The 23028-nt window shown below is 33.6% G+C and overlaps 1 protein-coding gene and 1 non-coding gene across 3 annotated transcripts; both read right to left on the bottom strand.

Moving 5' to 3' along the window:
* Positions 1-1015: 1015 nt before the first annotated feature.
* Positions 1016-1087, bottom strand: LOC148783369 (small nucleolar RNA R66). The gene has a single exon (XR_016050731.1). It is a non-coding gene; the product is annotated as a small nucleolar RNA R66 (small nucleolar RNA).
* A 9217-nt stretch (positions 1088-10304) lies between these two features.
* LOC18431379 (protein rolling protein) lies at positions 10305-22606 on the bottom strand. Of its 2 annotated transcripts, none has more exons than XM_011623959.3 (8): positions 22155-22606; positions 17768-17801; positions 17284-17505; positions 14801-14890; positions 13712-13777; positions 12443-12534; positions 12145-12192; positions 10305-10664 (listed from the first exon to the last, which is right to left on the bottom strand). In XM_011623959.3, the coding sequence occupies exons 1-8, from the start codon at positions 22490-22492 to the stop codon at positions 10562-10564; spliced, it is 993 nt and encodes a 330-aa protein (XP_011622261.1). In that variant the 5' UTR covers positions 22493-22606; the 3' UTR covers positions 10305-10561. The 2 variants fall into 2 exon arrangements, with proteins under 2 accessions (XP_011622261.1, XP_011622262.2); XM_011623960.3 differs by lacking the exon at positions 22155-22606 and adding an exon at positions 19634-20172.
* Positions 22607-23028: the final 422 nt, after the last annotated feature.

The following is a 23028-nucleotide window of genomic DNA, read 5'->3' as shown; positions in this document are numbered from 1 at the left end:
GATAACTTCCATCATCAATATCAACAAAATTTGCCAATAATTACCAAGAATTGCTTATTTACATAGAGACATTTATAGCAAATTCATTTATGTTTATCGTTCTATCCATTGTTTCTATTCCTTCTATATAAGATGATTTTATCCAATCTTTCCAATATTCTTTGATACAAAATTAATTTTAGCACTAAGATTAAGAAATAGATCTATTTTCTTCCAATTTTCTCCACTGTCAATAGCTGTTTTGACTGGTACTAATAGAGCATGGAGCATTTTTTCAATTTGGTAAACATGTTATTTTCGCAACTCTATTTCTACTGATTAACTAAATAGATATCGAAATTCAACTTTATGGCCATTTTTAAAACTAATTTATTTTACTAAGTTTTGGCTAGACAGCAGAGAAAACAAGTGGCTCATTTTCATCATCAAAGGCGGACACATAAATTACAAAATTATTGTCATTAATTATCTAATAGGGACAAGATGTTCGACAAATCTCAACCTCTTTTCCTTTTCTTTTCCATTCTTCTTTTTTTTTCTCTGATACTTGATCTGTCCAAGACGCCATTTTGCTTGGCCAAACAACTTCTTCTTTGGATATTCATGTATCTACATCAAACTTGAGAAGAGAAGAAGAAGATTCTTCAATTCTAGGATTCCATTTTACATATCTTTGTATCCAAGGGCTTCTTCTTCTGATAGCTCTATGAATATTAGATAGCGATAATCATATTTTGGGGCTAAATACATCTTAGATAAAGCACAAAAGTTCAGGCGGATATAACTATAAAAACGCCACCCCATGATTCAATCAAAAGATTAAGGTAAGCATTAGTAGAACCCCATTCTTTTCTCAATGCCTTCTTCTTTTGATGAAAAATTGGGAGATCATGAATACCTAAGGTCCTATTAGATCTATATCAATCACTAATATAACTAAGATATTCTTCAAACTTAATTCTCCAAAGTCAATTAGAGCAAATTTAATTCAACAAAGAAAACTGGAGCTTAATTGGTCCTCAGCAGAGATGCTTGTAGTTATCATCATCAGACAATCAGGTCTCAAAGATTACATGCCATCATGGGACCAACCCCAAAAAGCATTCTTCTTAAGAATTTGGTTTTAATTAGAGATAATCAATCTCTTTTTTCATCTTTTGGCTTTTGATACAGAGAATCAATTAGTATGAAAAAACAAAGACATCATAAATCAAACAATAAAACACAGCAGAAGTACTCAATAAAAGTAAAGATAAGCAGAACAATAACCAACACCACTTTCACCCTGAAGCATAAAAGAAAAAATAAGTATACAGTTATAATTCATAACATAGATAAGAATTAACATGAAAAGCAGAAAGATCGACTGAATTCACATAAAAAAAATTACCGGTCGTATACCTGACTTTCAATATATGGAGTTAATCCAGCAATCCTTGGTAACAGATTTTAACCATCTCATAAAAGTTGAAGAGGATACCCCCAGTTCACAACACCCTTCATGGATTTGTATCACTTTGGCATGTGAGATTATGAACCTACTCCCAGTTCAGTAATATTCAGCACCAAATACCGAAAATAGTGAGAATCTCAAGTCGCTTAAAATTAATCCTTAATCAATCCCGGTTCAGTTATTCTGAGTAGCCAGTATAGAGGGAAAAATAATCATTAATAGTTTCCAAAAATCAATGAAATCGGTTTGAAATCCCTTATCACACCATTTCCAAAACCCTGCAACAAAGATGTAATATCCTCAAATTTTCAATAAGAAGACAGAGAGATTATATTATGAACATGGAAGTAGGATCATAATCGCTACACGCAAAAATAATGCAGAACTCATTTTCGGCATTGTTAAGCTGCGAGACTCTTCTTCAACTTTTACAGAGATGTTATTGAGCAGCATCCACCTCTGCAATTGATGATACGATCGATGAATCTATGACAAATTACCCTGACTGAGTAAACCCTAATCAGTCTATATATTAACAACGATTTAGTTATAACAATGTGAAACCACAAAGAAATTTCAGGCGGGACGACCTAAACCATAAAGCCGCTAAAATGGAGAGATAGGAAAGGCCAGAGATTGGAACTAGAACCTTAAAATGGAGAGATAGGAAAGGCCAGAGATTGGAACTAGAACCTTAAAATGGAGAGATAGGAAGGTCGAAACCCTAATCACAAAATTCTGAAACCCTAACCCTACAAAGCCTGAATTTTGCAGCCTGCATAAGTCCTGATTTGAAGAAGCCAGGACATTTCAGACGGTAAGAACGCTAATTTTGCTACTTAGCCAGTCACCCCCGAAAACCTAACCCTAACTAGAAAACAAGAACTGTCCGAATATATCGGTCTCGAGACCCCTTAATAAGATGAACATGGCAATCAACGGACCAGATTTTAGAGAAGCACATTGTTAATGGTGATCCTTTGGGTCCTGCTAGGGGAGGTGGATCATTTCTCCTGATCATTTCTCGTAAGAAAAGGCCACTCGATCAATTGGTTGAAAGATTTAATGACAATAATGCCCTTGTTAATTTTGGTGGAAGCAGGTTAGAAGACGCCTCTTTATTTTCTTTGATTAGCTAGTTGATTCCTCTTAACTTTCTCCATGGCAATGGGCGTAGAGAATTATAAAGTTGTGTTTTTTAACCCATGCCCATGATATGAGTTAGTCATCTAACACTACTCGGCCCGAGTACTCAGCCCATGTCCAATCCGAAGTACTCGTCGACCCGAGTACTCAACCCATGTCCAATCCAAAGTACTCGGCTTGGGTCTGAGTAACTTGGCTCAAGTAGTGTCGAGTACATTATTGTATCTATAGTAAAAAAAAAATTATAAAAAAGTAAAAAATAGAAAATATATATTTAAAATAAAATTAAACAAAATATATCATTTATTATAAAAAATAAAAAATAGAAAAGATATATTTAAAATAAAATTAAGCAAAACATATCTAAATGAAATTAAAAAATAGTAAAAAAATAGATTTTAAAAAATCAATTTGTATTAGGGGGTGTTATCAAAATAATCTAAAAAAAAATAGAAAAATATAAAAATGACTATCCAATCATTTTCAAAAGGAAAAAGTTCATATAGAGTCAAGGCTCTAAACAATCAAATTAGAGCCCACCTCAAAAATTTCACTACAAGTGGTTGTTTTGATACTCAAATAACTTTAAATTGATCATCTTGACATCAAGATGCATGGACATGAGAAAAAAATGGATTTCAAGTTTTGGAAATATTGCATCTTTCAAGATTTTCAAGTTTTTATAGATATGCTCGATTTACACTATTTTAAAAATTTAAAAATTTATAATTAAAGATGAAAAATATATTTTAAGGCTATCACAAAGATTTTCAGTATTGAAACCACATTTCTCGATACTATTTGAATGTGTAAGCTTTACTTTCAATATTTAGAGCGTCAGCTCTATACAAACCACACCTTTTTCAAAATGATAGAGAACATAAAAAAGAAAACATGCCACTAATAAAATTTTTATTTTTTAGAATTTTTATGATTTTTAAAATTTTGTTTGATATCCCCGAGTGGGACACCCAACTGATGGAACTTGGGCTCGCCGCTCAAGTACTCGGAACTCGGACCTAGTTGTCAAACACTGATTGACGAAAACGAATTATACCGTTGGAAGATTGTTCTTTTCCTCCCAAACATTCCAGACTACTGCCGCTAACAAGATCCTCCATAAAGGTCAAACCCATGGATTGTGAAGTTTGGGGACCAACCATGCTCTAGCAATTGGGCCGGGTTGAACCGACAAACCACACACCCAGCCCCACAAGACACTAACAAAGGGGCAATGAATGGAAATATGATATTTTCCGTTTTTGCATAACAAGTAAATATTTGTGATGATCATCCCTCTCTTCCATAATTGGTCAATAGTAAGGGTGAACTTACCATATGAAAGCTCTCACCCTCTGCAGGACTTTACAGTTCCAGAACTTATAAATTGTTTTGTTTTCTTCAATAAACCAGTCCCATTAGATATGTTCATATAGGGACTTTACTGAGAAATTACCACTACTTCCAGAGTGAGGTGATTACGGATACAAATACATGGTTCTAAGGGAACAGTCCCTAAGCTATTTGCTATAACAAAACCTTGTCTTTTCCCATCACCAAATACCATAGGCAAAAAATAGAAATATGATCGACAAGATTCCTTTCTGGACCATGGGAATAGAGGCATTCTTTGGGCTTTTGTTTAGCTATGAAACCATCAAGATCACGACCATATTTCCCAAAGGATCACTATCTCCCAAACTCATCCAATTTGTTGTGATACTCCACCACCGATTTGTCAGAAGGGCTTCATTTTCTATTTGGCCTCTAGTTTTGGTATACTATATAAGTAAGTCATACCTCTATGTTTTGCCAAAAGATGCAGTTTTTAGTGTCACAAACCTCACCATTGCATTAAAATCCATATGTAACCTTAATTATGAAATTTAAAAATTTAAAAATATTGTAGATCAAACATATCTATAAATACGATCAATTAAAAGATTTCTAATTTCGGATTATTTTTTTCTACTGGATTTTTAAAGTGCTCCTTATAGTGTAAGGTTGCTACCTTATATAAATTTTTTCTATATCTTTATCTGCCATGAGAAGAGCAAAAACACATTTTTTTCTTTTTGTGTTTGCGAACCATCATGCAATATCATCATCTTAAAAATTAAAGAAAGAGTAAAGCACATTAAAGAAAAGCACATTAAAGTCACACAAAGCAATCGTGAGGAGGAGTCACCTTTAAAATGTAAATAATTAAAAAATAAATACATGATGAAATATCATTTTGAGGTTTCCCCATTAGATGAGATGGTCACAACGGCGGGTGACTCATAAGCCGTTTTTGTCACGCAACCACTAAATAAAGATACTCCAATATGGAGTGTTCCCATTTGCTTGACATGTAAGCTCTCAAAGTAAACCCACCTTCAAATAGTGTCAACAAATACGGTTTCGATACTGAAAATTTATGTGGTAACTTTAAAATATATTTTTAATTATAAAATTTAAAGCTTTTAAAATAGTGTATATCGAGTAGATTTATAAAAATCTTAAAAATTGACAGTCCAAAAATACGTTATAAGATGCACTATTCCAAAACTTGAAATCTATTTTTTTTTATGTCCATGCATCTTGATGTCAAGATGATCAATTTGAGGATATTTGAGCTTCAAAACAACCTCCTCTAGTGAAATTTTTGAGGCGGGCTCTAATTTGATTGTTTGGAGTCTCGACTCTATATAAACTTTTTCTTTTACTATTTTATCTATATTTTGTGCTTTAATTTGAAAATAGTCATCAAAATCCACCTGGTCATGAGGTAAACAGCCACAAATAGGTAAAATATTAAATAATGGAAATTTTTAATATACAGGTTGCAACCTTGTAGAATTAAGGTGCACCTAAGAAATTTATCATAAAAGTTTGTTTTGAAGTTGGAAAACCATCTAATTGATTATCTTGACATTGAGATGTATAAATATTAAAAATAAAAATATTACGAATCCCAAACATAGTGCATCTTACAACGCATTATCTACTCCATCCATTTCAAGATATTCATGTTTTTATAGATCTACTTGATTTGAACCATTTTTGGGGTCTAAAATTTTATAATTGGGGATGAAAATGGATTCTCAAACTATCTTTAGAACTTTTGAAGCCAAAATTTTATCTTATAATAATATTTGATGGTGCGCCTAGCGTCGATTGTTTAAGGTTGCAACCTTGTACAAACCACACCCTTAAATAATTCATCCCTTACAAGTTTATCTTGCTCTGCTACACATCTGTTAAAAAATAAACGATAATTCTAACCAATTGACTAACTCATCGCCCGTACAAGGGAGGCCGCATTTCTCTTGATTTGTTTTGCATGAATATTTGCATTTAATTCACACCAAGGGTTTGGATAATCTTCCATCAATATCAGATTTAGAGGTTTGCATGGCTAATTCCCTCCTGAAAATTGCGAATTGTCTCTCTAATTTAGCATAATCCCCTTTTCTAATGTTTGTTTCATGATTTAAGATATAAATTCTCAAATAAATATTGAAAAAGTGACTCTATGTAACTTTTTTTCCCTCTCTGCTTTTTATTCTACTTTTTCTATTATTATTTTTGATAGATCGCCAATTTGGCCGACCTAGATCACCTCATTTGACCAATCGGATAGGTCCAAGGGACGGTTGATCACCCAGAAGATTCGTTTTTCAAAACCCGGTTTTTACAACTTGTTTTCTTACATTTCTAAGCCATTTTTGTGTTTGTTTTGGTTTCATAATGCCAAAGAATCAAGCTCAAAACCTGGTTTTTACTGAACTTTTTTTTTCGTACATTTCTAGGCCATATTTGTCTTTGTTTTGGTTTTCATAACGCCAAAGGATTCTAAGCTTATGTTCGGCACTGTTAGTATATATATATATATATATATATATATATATATATATATATATATATATATATATATATGTTTGAGGGGGTGTGTCCATTATGTGCTCCCACGAATCTTTAGGCCACAAAACTTTGGAGATGTAATCTCTTTAGCTTAGTGACCAACTTCAAAAAAGAATAAAAGAAAAGAAGATCAAACACACTCTATATGTGCCTTAAAAAGTTGGAAAACCTTATTATACATCCCCTCCCTTATATACGCAACTCTCCCCCCTCTTTTGTCTCGGTTGTTTGATCTAAGTGATCAATTGGGATAGCTTTAGTGCTAATGTCATAAGTTAGCCTATGACTGTCTAACCTTCATGGAATGGATCATATAGTACTTTGCTTTCTATTTTTATGTTTTATTTTTTATAAATCATCTCTTGTTAAATTTGGAGCATGCCATATTCGCATAGGTGAACACCTAAAAAATCTAAAAAACTAATTTTCGTAAAACAAAATGACCAAAAATAACCCTATAGGTCATAAGGGTATTCGGGTTATTTAATTTTATTGGAAATATACTTTTATAGCCCTATAAGCTTTGCCCCAAATTTAATGTCAAGATTAACTATAAATAGCACACTATTAAGCATAACAAGCTGCGTCTATTCGGATCAGATGGTTGAGACAGAGGAAGCAGAGACATAGCACTCAAAAAATGGCGTCCTAAGATTGAAAACTGACGGTCCAATTTGGATGGCCAAATCTTCGCTTTTAAGAACTCAAAATCAAATTATTATTTTTAAGTACTCATCAGGTTAGTTTTAAGTGGATCCCAAATATTTTATATTGTAAAAATCCTCATAAGTTCCTCTTTCACCAGCGGTAAGTATATACAATGAGCGTTAGTACGCAATGTTCTCCTATGGGAACATAGTCAACTCATTGAGGAAAGAAGTGATGGTGAGATCAGTGTTCGTAAAATCGAGCCGAAACGGCTAACTGGACATGGGCCAGAAGCAGTTTCCTAATCGATAAATCGGTTGATTCAACCGTTCTAATCGGACAAGTTCTGGGTGGCCAAAAAATTGTTGAAAAAATAAAAAAGATGCAAAAAAAAATCTACTAAAATATAACAAAATTTATAAAAAATGATTCAAACAAAACACATTCAAATGAAGTTGAAAATTAATGAAAAAATAGATTTTAAAGTGAGTATTAATGACCAAAACAATTTTTAATATGTATCATAATGTAAAAAATATTTTAAAAAATGTATTACAAATCAAATTCTTTATTTTTGGGATTTTATAGATATTTTTTTTTTTTTTTTTCCTGCCGATCACCAAAACCCCCAAAATCGGAACCAGCAAAGGGCCGGTTCTGATCTAACCAAGCAATTACCAGTTAGATCATGCAATTTTTCAAACAATGGGTGAGATATTATATTTTCCATGTATTTTTCTACCTTTAGGGCTCGTTGAGATGTACTTGTTGCCACTAATAATTCACTATTTCAATAAAGCTTTAATCCCAATAAGCAGTGATTTAAAAAGTAGACCGGTGACCCGAATTAGACTCCCCAAAAATCATTCCGGGTTGTTCAATCGGCGGTTTGGATCACTATTCTAGTATGTGGAAAATAGTAAACCGACGAAAAAATACGAGAAAAACTAATAAACCGGCCAAAAACCAATCCGGATCAATGAATCGACAATCCAGATCACCATTTTACCCTAGAGAGTAGTCGTTTTACCTTAGAGAATAGCCATTTTACTTCGTACAACTGCCGATTTTTAGACTGAGCCGTTTTCCAATGTATATGTAGAATTGGAATAGGGTGATCGATTCTCATGTTGGACCGAGCAATTCCATGCCGACTCGGCATTTTTTAATCATCGCTAATAAGTAATAACTAACTATTCTGTCGTTTAGCATTGTCCAATATAAAGTTACGTGAGGAAAACTTCTAGGTAATATTGCTAAAAAAACACATTTTTTGGTTAGAAATAGCTAAAAATAGTTGAAAATTGTTTAATAAAGTTAAATATTATTTAAATAACGATATGCATAATACAAGATAAGTACTAAACAACTGCAAAAAATATTATATAAAGTAAATTAATTTCCGATAAGACTCTCTATTCCAAATAAAATTAATTGGCATCATTGTCCAAACGTAGCAAAATGTAGCATTATTCATGAAAAAACCCTTGCTTTATAGAAACTGTCGTTTACTTCGGAAATTAATCAAATAGAAAAAGTTGGACAACAAGCTGTTTTTCCGTGGGGGAGTTTTATTTCGGAAATTAATCAAATAGAAAAGTTGGACACCGAGCCATTTCCATTGAAACCAAGGACGTCTCGGCTAGGTCAGGCCAGGTTCGGGTCCAACCCGGACCCGGTCCCGACCAAACCCAAAGTCAATAGATCCAGACCCAAAAATATAATGTGGGAACTGAATCCAACTGAACCCAAACTGTGACCCAAATGGTATTCGGGTCTAGGATTTAGACTCAAACCTCAGTCAAGACCCTAAGTCAACTGTTAACTACTTAAGACAGCCTGATTCCTACTAATTATTTGCAACAAAGAAATAACAGGCAACAATGAGAGAATACTTATGGCATATTTCCATCATTACGAATAGGGTGCGATTTGTATAGAGCCGGGGCTCCAAACAACTAAAAAAAAAAAAACACACCTTCAAATAGTGTTGAGAAATATGGTTTCTATACCGAAAATCTTTCTTATAACCATAAAATATATTTTCATATCTAATTATGAAATTTAAAACTTAAAAAATAATGTGGATTGAACAGATCTACAAAAACTTAAAAATCTTGATAATTGATAGTCATCGACATTTTCAAAACTTGAAATCCATTTTTTTCTCATGTCCATATATCTTGAAGTCGAGATGATCAATTCGAATATATTTGAGCATCAAAACAACCTCTTTTGGTGAAACTTCTACCTATTTCGATTGTTTTGCCCTTATATAACTTCTTCCTTACAAATATAATGAGTGCAATTTTTGAAATTTTTTTAAATGCTTCAAAGTACGACATATTTAAGAGGATATATCTGGTGAAGTTCAGTAAATATCGGATGTAATGGGATTTATCTTTTGTTCTTTTTCTTTTTCTTTTTTTGGGATGGTATACCATGAGACCATTTAGCATTGGTACGTCTTGTAAATATCGGATGTAATGGGATTTATCTCTCTTGTTTTTCTATTTATTGGGATTGTATACCACGAGACTATTTTTGTCTTGTAAATATCGGATGTAATGGGATTTATCTCTCTTGTTTTTCTATTTATTGGTATTGTATACCACGAGACTATTTAGCACTTGGGGTAACAATTACCTATATGCATCCAATGTGAAATTTGCCAACTTTTTGTATCATAGTTCAAGAAGATTTCTTTTGAACTTTGAGCATGGCCAACAAAATAAATGTAGCCACTCAATTTCACATCCGATGATTAAGATTAATTGCAAACTCCATATGCCAAAGATAAATGGTATTATTATATATTGTTTTATTATATATTACCATTTTTTTCAATTATTAATGGCTGTCATGCCTATATATAACAGCTGCGATTTTCCTAAAAAGAATCACCTATATTTGAACAAAACAGAATTTTGACTTTACAACTGAAACGATATATCAAAAATTCCAATGCTTCTCATGAAAAGAAAAGAAAATAAGGTTTTTCGATCTTCACAAAATACGGCGAAGGTAACTGAAATGAGAATGATGGCTACGGAGCGCGAACAATTACACCATTTGAATAAGTTTCTCAATAAAAGAACAAGAATAATTGACCTTTCCAAGAAACTAAAAGAGAGTGGCAAAACAAGCCTTATAGTTAACAGTAAATATAACCTAATAAATCATTACCATACACATACCTTTCACAAGCTGGACTCAGTACATTTTTAGTCTCTTTACTGTCACAGAAATATAGACACTCTTTTCTCTGTATTTGATGCTATTGAAAATCATAGCATAAAGTGGAAGAAATTGAGAAAAAGACAAACCTGAAATTCTAACCACATGTAGAAGTTTTTTCTTATATTGAAGCATTCCCCAATTTCTCAAGAGAATAATCAAAGCAATATTCTAATTTGAACTTACACCAGCATGCAAAAAATAATATTTCAATTTTACAATCAAGGCATATATACCATAGCATGGGATGTGAACAAGAGCCAAACAGAAGTACCTGCAAGATAGATAGCGCTTATATTCATCAAATTTCAGTAATTATTTCAGTAATTTGCACAAATTATGACCAAATTTTTACCTGGTTTGGCACAATCCAACCAAAACCCACCAGATGTCAGGTTACTTTTTGTGAAAGAAAAGGTAAAAAATAAGCTAAATATTAAATTCAAATACTCAAAATCCAAAAAAAAAAATGATGAAATTTCAGAAAGATCTACCACTTCTTTCATTGAGAAACCAAGAACAAGAAGGAATTGCAACTTTGAACGTTGAATCGTATGGATATAGGGATAGATGGTAACACAGTTATCCCAAAATACTACAAATCTTGCTGTTACAAAGTTCAGAAAGAGCTACTGCTTTCAAAACATCTAAAAACTTTGTATATCAATGGGAACTTCGGGTAAATCATGGGGGAAATTGAAACTAAAAGTTAAAAATAATAAGAATAGCACATAAGTTAATGAAAATTTTAAAAGAGAAAGAAAATAAAAAAGAAATAGTTGCCTAAATTTTTATTTCTATTTTGCATAAATAGATTGTCGTTGTAGCTACATTGCTTTTATTTGAACAAGATCTTGCTCTAAACCACATGTCCACATCCATTCCGATTGAAATTTAGTGAAATTTACATAAATATCCACGTATATTTTTGGAATTTAAAAAGTATCCCCAGTATTTTATCTTTTACATTCATTTTCCACTTTATAAGACACATTGAATATTTTAATTTTCTCCTTTTTTTCTATACATCTGCTTGAGCTCAAATTTCGTGAGTCCATACTTCTCACTATCACACATTTCATAAAAAAATATAAAAATAATTAAGTAAAAATAAAATAAAACATTCGTAATAATTTTAGGGTATTTTGATCATTTTATGCATTTAAAATTATTGTCGTTACATTTTTTTTCAGGTGCATAATAGTGAGAAATATGGATACTCAAAATTCTATTGTATGGAAAAAACCCTAAATGTAAAATATGATACATGCTCTTAAAAAGTGAAAACATAAAATATGAAATATTGAGGACAAGTTTTGAACCCCACAAAATAAGGGATATTTACTTAAATTTCCCTAAAATTTATTTTGCAATAACTTACTGTTGCTTGCAATGTTTTCTAGATTTGTGCTTCACATATTTCTTAGAAGCCTATTATTTTACACTCAAGTATAATTTTCTTATTTTCAAAATAAATAACAGGAAAAGAATGCCGTAGACCACTGGCATGATGCTAAGAAAAATGTTTTACTAAGAAAATCTCACTATTTTTCATAAAATTATACGTAAAAGAGATGTTTGTCACTATAACATCACATAATTATCCTTACTGTTGAATTATCAGAGCAACCGACTGCCCACATAAACAAACAGTAGTCCAACAGTGCCCCAAACTAACCTTGATTTCCCCCTCCCCACAAAGCATAGAAACCATTACAAATATTAAGAATAAAATAGAAAAGGTCGTCTCTTACCACAAAGGTGCCCAAGGAGTGGAGAGCTCCAGAAATGGGTAAGGCCACCTTCCAAAAACAGTGACACGAAATAATTCAGTGAGATATCAAAGAGAATCAAATTGAAAATTAATCACAATAGCCACCATCTAGAGCGTTAGTTTCAGATTTTGTAAGCAATAGTATAGATTAGTTCATCAGCCAAGGAAATCAACTTAAAAATACTTCAGATCCAATAATTTAGTATATAGAAAGAAAAAAAAAAGAATGATTCTAATTCATGGATTTAGACCATGATAAAAAGAAGATGATAGCATACCAGGAAACGCCACACGCATGAATAACCCACTGGAAAATGACATAGATACAACTCCAAAGCACAAAGTACGCCATGCGAAAGAAAGGGAATCGCTGGAAACAGTATGTGATCATTAAGTGTTGCATCCTTCATAGAGTAATCTTGTACTAAAAAGAAGGGAAGATATCATTAAAGGGCTCAAATTATCTTACAAATCAATTAAGGACTCCAAAGATCCCATTTACCACAGCAGGGTTTACTTTCTAAGATTCATTTCATAAAGGTGCCTCCTCTAAAAATTTATTAAGAATTCCCCAATTGCCCTTATTGAGGGTTGAGAACTTTGAGCAATTAGGGGTATTTTGATAGAGCCAAATTAGAAATATATTGATAGTTGTTCAGGTTTGCGAATGCTGAACTATTAAACGATAAAAAATTTTTGTATTACTAATCTTGAACAATTGGGGTATTCTGGTCATTTGGGAGTTCCATTTTCTCAACCCTGAAAGACTAGGGGTACTTTGTAATTTAGATCGAGCCACTTAAACGAGCCAAATCCCTAATCATGAACAACTAGAGTATTTTGGTCAGTTCCATTTTCTCAACCTTGAACAACTAGGGGTATTTATATAATTTAGATGAGCTACTTTAAGTGAGCCAAATTATCAAAATGCCCCTGATTGTGCAGGATTCACAACCCTAAACAGGAATATTTTGGAATTTTTTAACAAATTTTTCAGGAGGTACTTACAGGAAATGAAACTTAAATAGCAATCTAAGTAGTCGTAAATGGGATCTATCGACCCTTTAGTGATTTTGTAAGATACCCTTCAATAATTTTTTCCTAAAGAAGAAAAAAATACAATAGAGCAATTGATCTATGAGATATAGGACTTCAAGTTATATCCACCATCCATTCTCCCTTACAGATGATAATGGAATAATGGATTAATTGTACACAAGGAATGACCATGTAGGCTTCACTCAATTTAATCTCCAACCATCCATCCACAAATGGGAAAAAACGGTTGATGCAAATGGGGGACCATGGAGCAATGGATCTATGACATATGATGCTATACGTACATCCAACATCCACTTTCTCTTAAGGATGGTAGCAGATTCATTATAGAGAAGTGAATGCCCATGTAGTACCTCTCGATGTAATCACCAACCATCGAATCATGGGAACAAATGGCCAAAGTAGATGGAGGTCCGTCTAACATAGTACATTGAAGTATAGTTTTTTTTTCTCAAAAATATGACGCTATAAATGTTGCACATACTCACCATATTGTTGAGAGCAGTATCTAGAAGGAGAAATACAGCATTGAGGCTATGCATACTCCCCATTAACTGTCAACAATCACCACATAAAGTCACCATCATCATGTATGCATCCAGTTGTGTTTGTTTTAGCAATTTCTCCTTAATTTTGAAAGTGAAATTGAGAAGCAGGCTGTAAACATCTCTAACAGGTATATATAAGACAAGTAATACAGAGTAGAGAAATGCAAATTCCAGATAAACTGCCTCAGGTAATTGAGGACAGGACCAAATTTGCAAGAACTTCACACTTGTGATGGCATTTTTGCCTCCAAAATTAATGCTCTCAAGAAATTTTCTCATAATAAATAATCCATCCAGTTGCCTGTTCCACAAGATAAGTCGCATAGGGCTCTTTGGGAGAGAAAAAATCAGGCACTAGTCAAAGTGTGAGATATAATGCCTAGGCAAGTGCTTGTCAACTAAGACATGCAGAGAGCTCGGGGTTTGCCTGTAACAGAAAAGAAAGTTTTTGCAAATGAAGCCCTTGAAAGAAATTTGCATCTGCTTTTCTTCTTCATCTCTTTTGTGAGGACCCCTCAGTTTAATAAAACCCCATCTTAAACCTCCTAGATATTATTTTCACAGCCCTCAGAGGACTGCAATCTATTCTTTGAAATCAAACATATTTGTGGAATCAAAGAAAAAAATAAAACAAAAAGAACCCCAGTTATTGAAATCGGCACTGACATCTTGATATGTTATTGAAGCATTGAATCAATCAAAGCTATAATGCAAAACGCAAAGCACTACATAACAATATTTAAAGTTTTGAACATCACAACAAAGAAAACATGGGGAAAATTGAGGTTCCTAACTTCCTGGCATTTTATCCCATGGCCAATGTAAAAATTATCAAGAGTTCCAAGAAGCCAAAGGGGGTACCCGTTAACAGAGAGAATGATTAAACAAAGTCATACTCTGATTGTTAAAAAAGGGTCTTTGAGAAAACATTCGCTATATACTGGTACTTCTCCCACTGAAAAATGGGTCAACATTTACGTGCTTTGGAATTGAGCATTTAAGAAAAGGCAAGTGTATTAGAAATCTCACCAGATTCAGACTAAATCTGTCATCGTTGAGAAAAGGAACTATGACAAGCCAGAATACAACATCAGTCAGAACCACAGCACCTGCACAAGTCTGCACCAAAAAGGAAAGCACAGACAGAAGATTATCGACAATGAGTAGGTTCTTAACGCTGAAACTCAGCCTAGAATAGCAACTCAATTGTACTGATTACTTTTTGCATGGAAATTAAATCTTCTTTTGGATGACCATTTCTTTACTATCTTGTTTGGGTCCAAAATGCAATACAACTCATGGTTCTGCTCTTTGATAAATTATAGAGCACCGATAATTATGTTTGATGAAACTATAGATGTCAAATCATTTAATAAGACTTTCAAAGTTTTCCAAATGGCTCTAATATCGTTAATTTTCCAGAAATGATCCAAACAATGAATATTCACATCATTCCTTCCTGTGTTTTCTTTCTTTTAACTTTTTATTATTTTGATTTTTTCCCCCCACATTGTCTTGTGAAGTACATGCCGTTCCAATTTCGAATAATGAGAAAACAATTAAAGAAAGCACCTATTTGTAAAATGACAAAACAGACCATTAGCATAACAGCCATGAATATCATGTCATAATTTGCTCACCTTTCTGAAACTTGGTGGTGGACTGATGAGGTCCAGAAGGCCATTAGCGAAAAACGATAATGTTATAAAACTTGGTAGTGTAATAGAAGGATATAAAATTGCTAAGAAAAATGCTAAACAAATAGCAAGTAAAGCGAAACTTAAGGCATATGATGATCTATACAATAAACTGGGAAAAAAAGAAGGTAAAAAAGATGTCTTCAAATTAGCAAAAATAAGAGAGAAAAAGCATAGGGATCTATACAATAAACTAGGAACAAGAGAAGGTAAAAATGATGTCTTCAAATTAGCAAAAATAAGAGAGAAAAAGTGTAAGGATCTAAACCATATTAAATGCATTAAGAATGAAGTCAAGGGGTCTTGGTGAAGGATGACGAGGTCAACGAAATGTGGAGAGTCTATTTTAAAAAATTATTAAATGATGAACACAATGGGAACATAGAGATAGAAGGAACTATTAGTATAAATGAGGGCGAAGGTCATAAATACATTTATAGGATGACGATGTCAGAAGTGAAAAAAGCTTTAAAAAGGATGAAGATAGGAAAGGCTTTACAACCAGATATCCCGATAGAGGTTTGAAAGTGCATGGGGGAGATTGGCATTGACTGGCTGAAGAAGCTATTCAACAAGGTGTTGAGAACAAATAAAATTCTAAACGAATGGAGGAAAAATATTGTGGTACCTATTTACAAGAACAAGGGAGACATATGGAATTGTAGGAACTATCGAGGGATCAAGCTAATGAGCCATACTATGAAGCTCTGGGAGAGAATGATTGAGCAACGACTAAGGTATAAAATGAGTGTATCTGAAAACCAATTCGGTTTTATGTCAGGAAGCTCAACAATCGAGACTATTTTCCTACTTAGGAAACTAATTGAGCAGTTTAAAATTTGAGAGCATGACCCACAGGTCACTAAGGGAAAGAGTGGGTGCAAGGAGTATAATAGGGACGGGTAAGTACTTGCCATGCGCTTGTTGGCAACACTTGACAAGTAAGTTGTTGTGAACAGGATAATCTTTTCTGTGGGTGGGATAATTGTTTTTGCTTTTTCTTCAAGCATTTTCCCAATCGTTTGTTAATGTAAGGGCATTGGAGGACTGCAATCACTGCATGATGTATGTTAGATGTACTTGATGCATTTGTTTGGGTGATGCCTGCAATTGAGACAATTCTCATAGATAATTGTTCATTACTTCATCTAGTCTAGTCCATTTCTTGTGAGGAGTTGCATCTTCATGAAGATGTGCCTGCTAGCAACTACATGTGGGAGAAGAAAAATACAATATTCAGAGTTGCATATACCACTAGTGAGGTCTTCCAGGGACAGATCAGGGGCTTCCATTAGTTCTTCGACTCCAGTCAAGAAAGACTTACATGGAGTTAGGGTGAAAGATATAGTTCGACAGCGGAGGGATCTGTTGTTTAGTAATCATTGGACTGAAGCCTGAGATACAGCAAAGAAAGCCACCAAAGAGAGTTTTGAAACTAAACTTGAACGGGAACTTCCTTCAAAATCTTGGCTCCTCCTATATTTCAGGTCTTCATTAATGTCCGATATCTTTTAAAAATAAAATTTAAAAATTAAACCACAGGTACATGTATCTTTATTCCTAAATATTTAACATTCTCATGTGATGCATATTTCAAAAATACATTTAAGAGAACTGATCTACGTTCAGTAGCTATATAACATCTTCTGATTTCCCTTGACAACTAAAACATATTACTCATCAATAATGTATCCCTATCGTATTAATTAATTGCTATATTAGTAACAGGAGAACCAAATTGGAGGAGCAAACCTGATAAACAGATATATCTATTAATTGCTAGAGTAAGAGGAGCACCGATTTGAAGGAGCAAACCTGATAAACAATTTGCATGGTGTATCCCAAAAATCTAGCTCTCTGCTTAGTCTCCTTCTGCTCATGGTTGCCTTGCAATTTGATATTACCTTCCATTCCATTTGATCCATGACCCATATTCTCTTCTATATCCCTTCTCAAAAATGTAGTCCTTTCATCATTACTAACAGATCCCTTTTTGAAATACTCCCAGCATGCATGTGCTGAAACAATCGTACCAAGCTACAAGTAGAAATGGTAGAATAGCAAGATATATAAGGTTACAAAGCAATCATGGTATTTGAAAACACTACATTTTATTTCATATGCTGGAAAATGTATTTTTTAAATGAATGCCTCATGATAACTGTGGCTATCGCAGATCAAAATCAGGAATTGCAAAAAGAATTCAAGAAATTGTGTTAATAAACTTTCATATACAAATAGAAATAACAAATGAATGAATAATGCTAATGAGATGGAAAGATGTAGAAGAGAGACATACCACAAAGTAGAAAATGACTAGCGTAAAGGTCCATCTGCGCATATTGGTCAGAAGAACAGACACTTAGAAACATTACAGAATTCAAAGAACTCCTGTCTTAAAGTACATATTTCTAGATCCAAGCTCAAGAAATCAAAACATCCGACTCACTTGAACTACTACAAAAAATTGATCAGTTTGTCAAGATGCTCAACAATAATGAAAAACAGAAAAGGTTTTCTGAGAAGGAACAAGCAAACATTATTACACTCTTGACAAGGTGCACGACGGGGAAGATGAAGTAACGCCACCAAATACAATGGGGAAATAGGAGCCATTCAATTAACATATGTTACATAAAAAAAGGCAGATATTTTCTAAATACACTAAAAAATTTAGATAAATTCAAAACCGCAAACTAATGAGTAACAACATAGATGTTAGACAAACAAAATAAATAAATAAACAAACAGATTTCAAGTTTCAGGTTTCAACTGTTGCAAGTTAATACATTCTAGCATGCCAAGTGCAACATGGAGGACGTTTCAGGTTTCAATTGTTGCAAGTTAATACATTCTAGCATACCAAGTGCAACATGGAGGACACATAAAAGCACAAGACCTGGGTTCAATGCAGCATTTGTTCACATTACATGAATGGAAAGATTTTATCCTAGTAAAACATATGGAGGCTGTGATCATAAACTGATGTGCAAAGTCTAAGCACAAGTAAGACATCACAGGACACATATAACACGATGACAAGGAAGAACTATTCGAAATTATAAAAATGCAAAGGACCAAAATAAATCCTCCTTCCATCTATAGTTTCCCTAAAAGCCACTTACCAATGATAGACAGAAGCCCATAGAATTAAGCTATATGAAAATTTTCATTAGTCCCTAAAGGGGGTAGCAGTTAAGAATTCGGCAGTCGCCTCAAACCAAAAACCTAGGGTTTGAAATGAAGAGTGCCATTGTCATTGGATATGGCTCTCTCTAAGTGACAAATGGGCCACAACAAAAAGTAGAATCCACGCATTAACTCAAATAATAAACAATGAGTTCCTCATTGACGACCAAATATTTGCTCAATAAGCCCTCCCATAATTTAGTTACTGGCTCACTAAACTAAAATAAAAAATCATCCCATGATGAACTATTGAATCATCTACTTAAATGATCAGATAAGAAAAAATAGAGCATCTATTAATGGATGCTGGAATGAAAGACTTCAAAAGATTCAGATGAGTGCATCAGCCAAAATTTGTTTTCAATTGAAAGGATGGGGATTCCTCTGTAAATAACCAGCTAGTTAAGTACTAAAAAAAGAAGGGTTCTGTCCACACTTAGAAATTCTTTATTTGGGATGGTCCTTAACATATTTGTTTTTAACATTTAACTGCAAAATGTAAAATTAATATTTGTATAGTAAGTCTTGTTGTCGACTGGGCATTGTGACTTTGTGTCATACAGAGCCTAACTGTTGACATTTTTTGTTTCTTTCTATCATCAAATTAAAAAAACTAGTTCAGTAGACCCTCTTATCATCAAATCAAAAGATTAGTTTCACGGACCAATACCAAACAATAATATTTGCAGAGTCAATACAACTTACTGTGTGCTGAATTCTACAGAAAATAGATATAATGCACATTCAAGATATGTTGGGGACAAAATTTAAGACTACATGGTTCAAATTCAAAAAAAAAAAAAAGAAGGAAAACTTTCCAGTGAATTCAACTTCCTTGAAATTTTTCAAGAAACCCCCCAACTTCAGTTCAATTGTGCCATTTTTTTTTACAATTCTCTCAGAAAACTTATCTCTGGGCAATATTCTGGATTCTAAAAAGTCGAGACAGAGAAGAAAACTATGAATTGGGCCTTACTGTGTATAAAAGTAGAACGCATAGAACTTGTCTACAACTATCATCTTGGATAGTATCCCAGTCAGGGCACACAGAGCAAAAACCCTAAAACCAAGAAGCCAACCAGGATGAAGGCCTCTCCAACATGGCATCCAAAGATCCGTAGCCATTAAAGGAGCATCCCTCTTCTTGAATAAAACCACCAAGGCTCCAATAATCGGTATAATAAAAGAAAGGGAACACACAAAGACTTGCCATTGCAACCAGTAACCAGGCTCCACCATTTTCCAAGGTTTCCAGGACTTGGTGGATTCGTGGTGTGAAAATTTGGATCTAAAGCGTTTTAAGGTTTCAGGACATGAAGAACAGAAACTCGATACCAAAATCAGAAGCCATGGCAATCAAAGGAAGACAGATATCCTCTATCCTCTTTTAGGGTTTTCAGGAAAGGAAGACATATATCCTCTATCCTCTTTTAGGGTTTTCAGGAAATTGATGGGCTCTTGCAGAAAGCCTAGAGAAATCGTTATGGAGAATGGTTGGTTGGACCACTGGCGAAGTGAACGCATGCTGAAGGAGAAAATGGAGGGAGAGAGCCCACTGAAGGGGAATAGGAAGAGTCAAAGGGGTAAGATAGTAATTTCGATTTGGGAAATTGTTGCGAACTGAAGGCTTGTATAGAGCCGGGGGTCTAAACAATCAAAGTACACACTTTCGAATAGCGTTGAGAAATGTGATTTCAATACCCACAATTTTTGTGATAGTTTTAAAATATATTTTTATCTTTAATTATAAAATTTAAAATTTTTAAAATAGTGTAAATCCAACATATCTATGAAAATTTAAAAATCTTGAAAATTGATTATTCAAAAATGCATTATAGGATGCACTATTTCTAAAACTTGAAATCCATTTTTTTTTCATGTCCATGCATCTTGAGGTCAAGATGATCAATTTGAAGATATTTGGGCATCAAAACAGCTTCTTCTAATAAAATTTTTTAGGTACGCCTTAATTTGATTATTTAGAGCATCTCATTTGTATTATTTCTTTTATCTTTTGTACATAGAAGTCACAATGATGATCTAGAAAAAGTACTATTTAATTTTTATATATGGAGGTCACAGTTATTCTCACTCATTAGATGTCAAATTGGATGGTTGGGGTGAATAACATAGTCCAATTTAATAACACTCTTACAACTATCCATTTTGAAGAGGGTTTATCATCCCCCTACCATCTAACTGTCTATTTTTTTATCAAGATAGTCACTCACCGTATGATTTTAGATTCAACGTTTCAAAGCATTTTATTTTTAGTTTTTTTAATAATTTTTTTTCTGAATATAAATTTGGTACGTGTCATCTTCTCATTGGGCGCACCTATAAAAAATACTAACAATAATTTTTTGATAAAAAATAATGACCAAAATACCCTATGAAACTTTGGGGTGTTTTGGTTTTTTTTTTTTATTGATAATATTTTTATATTTTTAGTTAGTACGAGTTTAATAGAAGAATAGACGTACAAAATTTGATATCAAAATAGTTTATAGAAAAAAATTAAAAATAAAATAGTGTAGAGACGTGACATTGTGATTGGGGCAATCTTAGCCCTCCATTAAAAAATGGACAGTAGGATAAAAGGAAAAATAGAACTTCTATGTTGTAAGGGAACATAGAAAGCTTTCCCAGTAGAAAAATCTGAAGGAAAATAATAAAGAAGAGTGTGAGTAAAATAGTAATGGTAGATAGTTTACTATTATATTTACTTAAAGTGTGGTTTGTATAACCCTGAGGCCCTAAATAATCAAAGTGAGGTGTAGCTTAATATAGTTTCAAAACATGTTGTTTTAGTAGAACAAATCTTTGTGATACCTTGAAAATTTATTTTCATCTCAAATTATAAAATTTTAAATATTAAAAAATAGTGTAAATTGAGCAGATCTATGAACATTTGAAAATCTTAAAAATTTACCATCCAGAAAATGCATTACAACAGACACTATTTCTAATACTTTTAATATATTTTTTCTGATGGTCATATATTTTGAGGTCGAGATGATCGAATTGAGGGTTTTTTAGCATCGAAAAAACCTTCTCTAGAGTATTTTTTGAGGTATGTCGTAATTTGATTGTTTAGGGCCTCACCCTTATATAAACTTTCTCAATTTACTTTTAACAAGTAAATAGAATATCTACTGTTTCTGTATGTTGCTAGTGGGGGTCCATATCAGCCTGGCTCATCTAAATCCCAATAAACCAAGCTCATTTCATCATTTCTTTCTTAGATTTACCACACTACCCTCTTCCATTTCTTACATTTACCACACTACCCTCTTCCACCCTTCCAGTGAAATGAAACTATCTACCAAATAAACAGTCACTTATTTGACATTGATCTACAATGCCATAAAAACAGGAAGACACTTCATATAATTAAAGAAAAAGCTCACAAATTCATCCAAAAAGAAAATTAAAGTTTAGACCTTGCAAGTATTGTACTAAGCAGAATGCTCGACACTGGGAAGAATCTGACTTACTCGGTGTAGTAGACGAAGATGGTAAGGCTCCAATCTTCGATATCCCAAACCAAGAAAAAGACCATGACCACAGCCGAAACTGCTCGGGTTGCCAAGAGCCACAGCGGGTGAACGCCCCTCCAACAACTCTCCCATACCTCATGCGTGCCTATGTACCCGACAGGCGTGACACCCGTATGACTGCCATGAGTCTCTGGTGTGAGGATAGTCTCAAGCAGAGTCTCATCAGGGGACTTATCAGGGGCCTCCTTAGATCGAATGATCCATGTTGCCCCTACAAGGGCCGCAGCCACGATCGCAAAACATACAATGTCATAAGCATGGACCTCTAGAGCCATCTCTCTCCCTCTCTCTCTCTAGAAATACACACTCTCTCTCTTTCAGTCTCTTGCTAGCAAAAGGAGTGAGGGGCTAGAGCCTTCCAAGCCCTGACTAAGAAGTTGAATTCTGTCAATTCTCCCTTCGCATGAAGGAAGAGAGGAAGAGAGATTAGTGGAAGACATGGGCTGGTAGAGGTGACTGTTAGGTGATTATCACGTTGGGTATAATATGGTAGTTAACATTTTATCAAACAAATATAAGGAACAGTATGGTAGTTACCAACTCAAGGGTATTTTAGTCTAGAGGCTTAGACTGCCAATCCAAATTAGGTGCTGTTCAAGCTTGGTTGTACCACTCGTTCGACAAATAGATTTAATTTTCGAAAAAGATACAACAAGACCGTTTACCTTTGGTATAAGGTGGTCACATTAATCTTAACTAATTGATGTAAAATTGGGTGACTGCATTTATTTCATTGGTCAAGCTGAAAGATCTTTTTCTAATTTTGTGGGACACCCAAGCCATCAGATTTCACATTAGATGGATATAAGTA

Source organism: Amborella trichopoda, chromosome 2, assembly GCF_054954075.1.
Source record: "Amborella trichopoda isolate Santa Cruz 75 chromosome 2, AtrichopodaSantaCruz75HAP2 v2.0, whole genome shotgun sequence".
NCBI classification, from domain to species: domain Eukaryota; kingdom Viridiplantae; phylum Streptophyta; class Magnoliopsida; order Amborellales; family Amborellaceae; genus Amborella; species Amborella trichopoda.
Note: the sequence above shows the minus strand (reverse complement) of the source record. Positions and strands in the feature narration are given on the sequence as shown.

What these genes read in the sequence shown, in the direction of transcription:
- LOC18431379 (XM_011623959.3), bottom strand. Translation starts at nt 22,492, where the DNA reads ATGGCTCTAGAGGTCCATGCTTATGACATTGTATGTTTTGCGATCGTG. An exon ending in ACAGATTTAGTCTGAATCTG is followed by an intron (nt 13,778 to 14,800) that starts GTGAGATTTCTA and finishes GATTGTTGACAG; the next exon opens with TTAATGGGGAGTATGCATAG. An exon ending in CATGCGTGTGGCGTTTCCTG is followed by an intron (nt 12,193 to 12,442) that starts GTATGCTATCAT and finishes TGTTTTTGGAAG; the next exon opens with GTGGCCTTACCCATTTCTGG.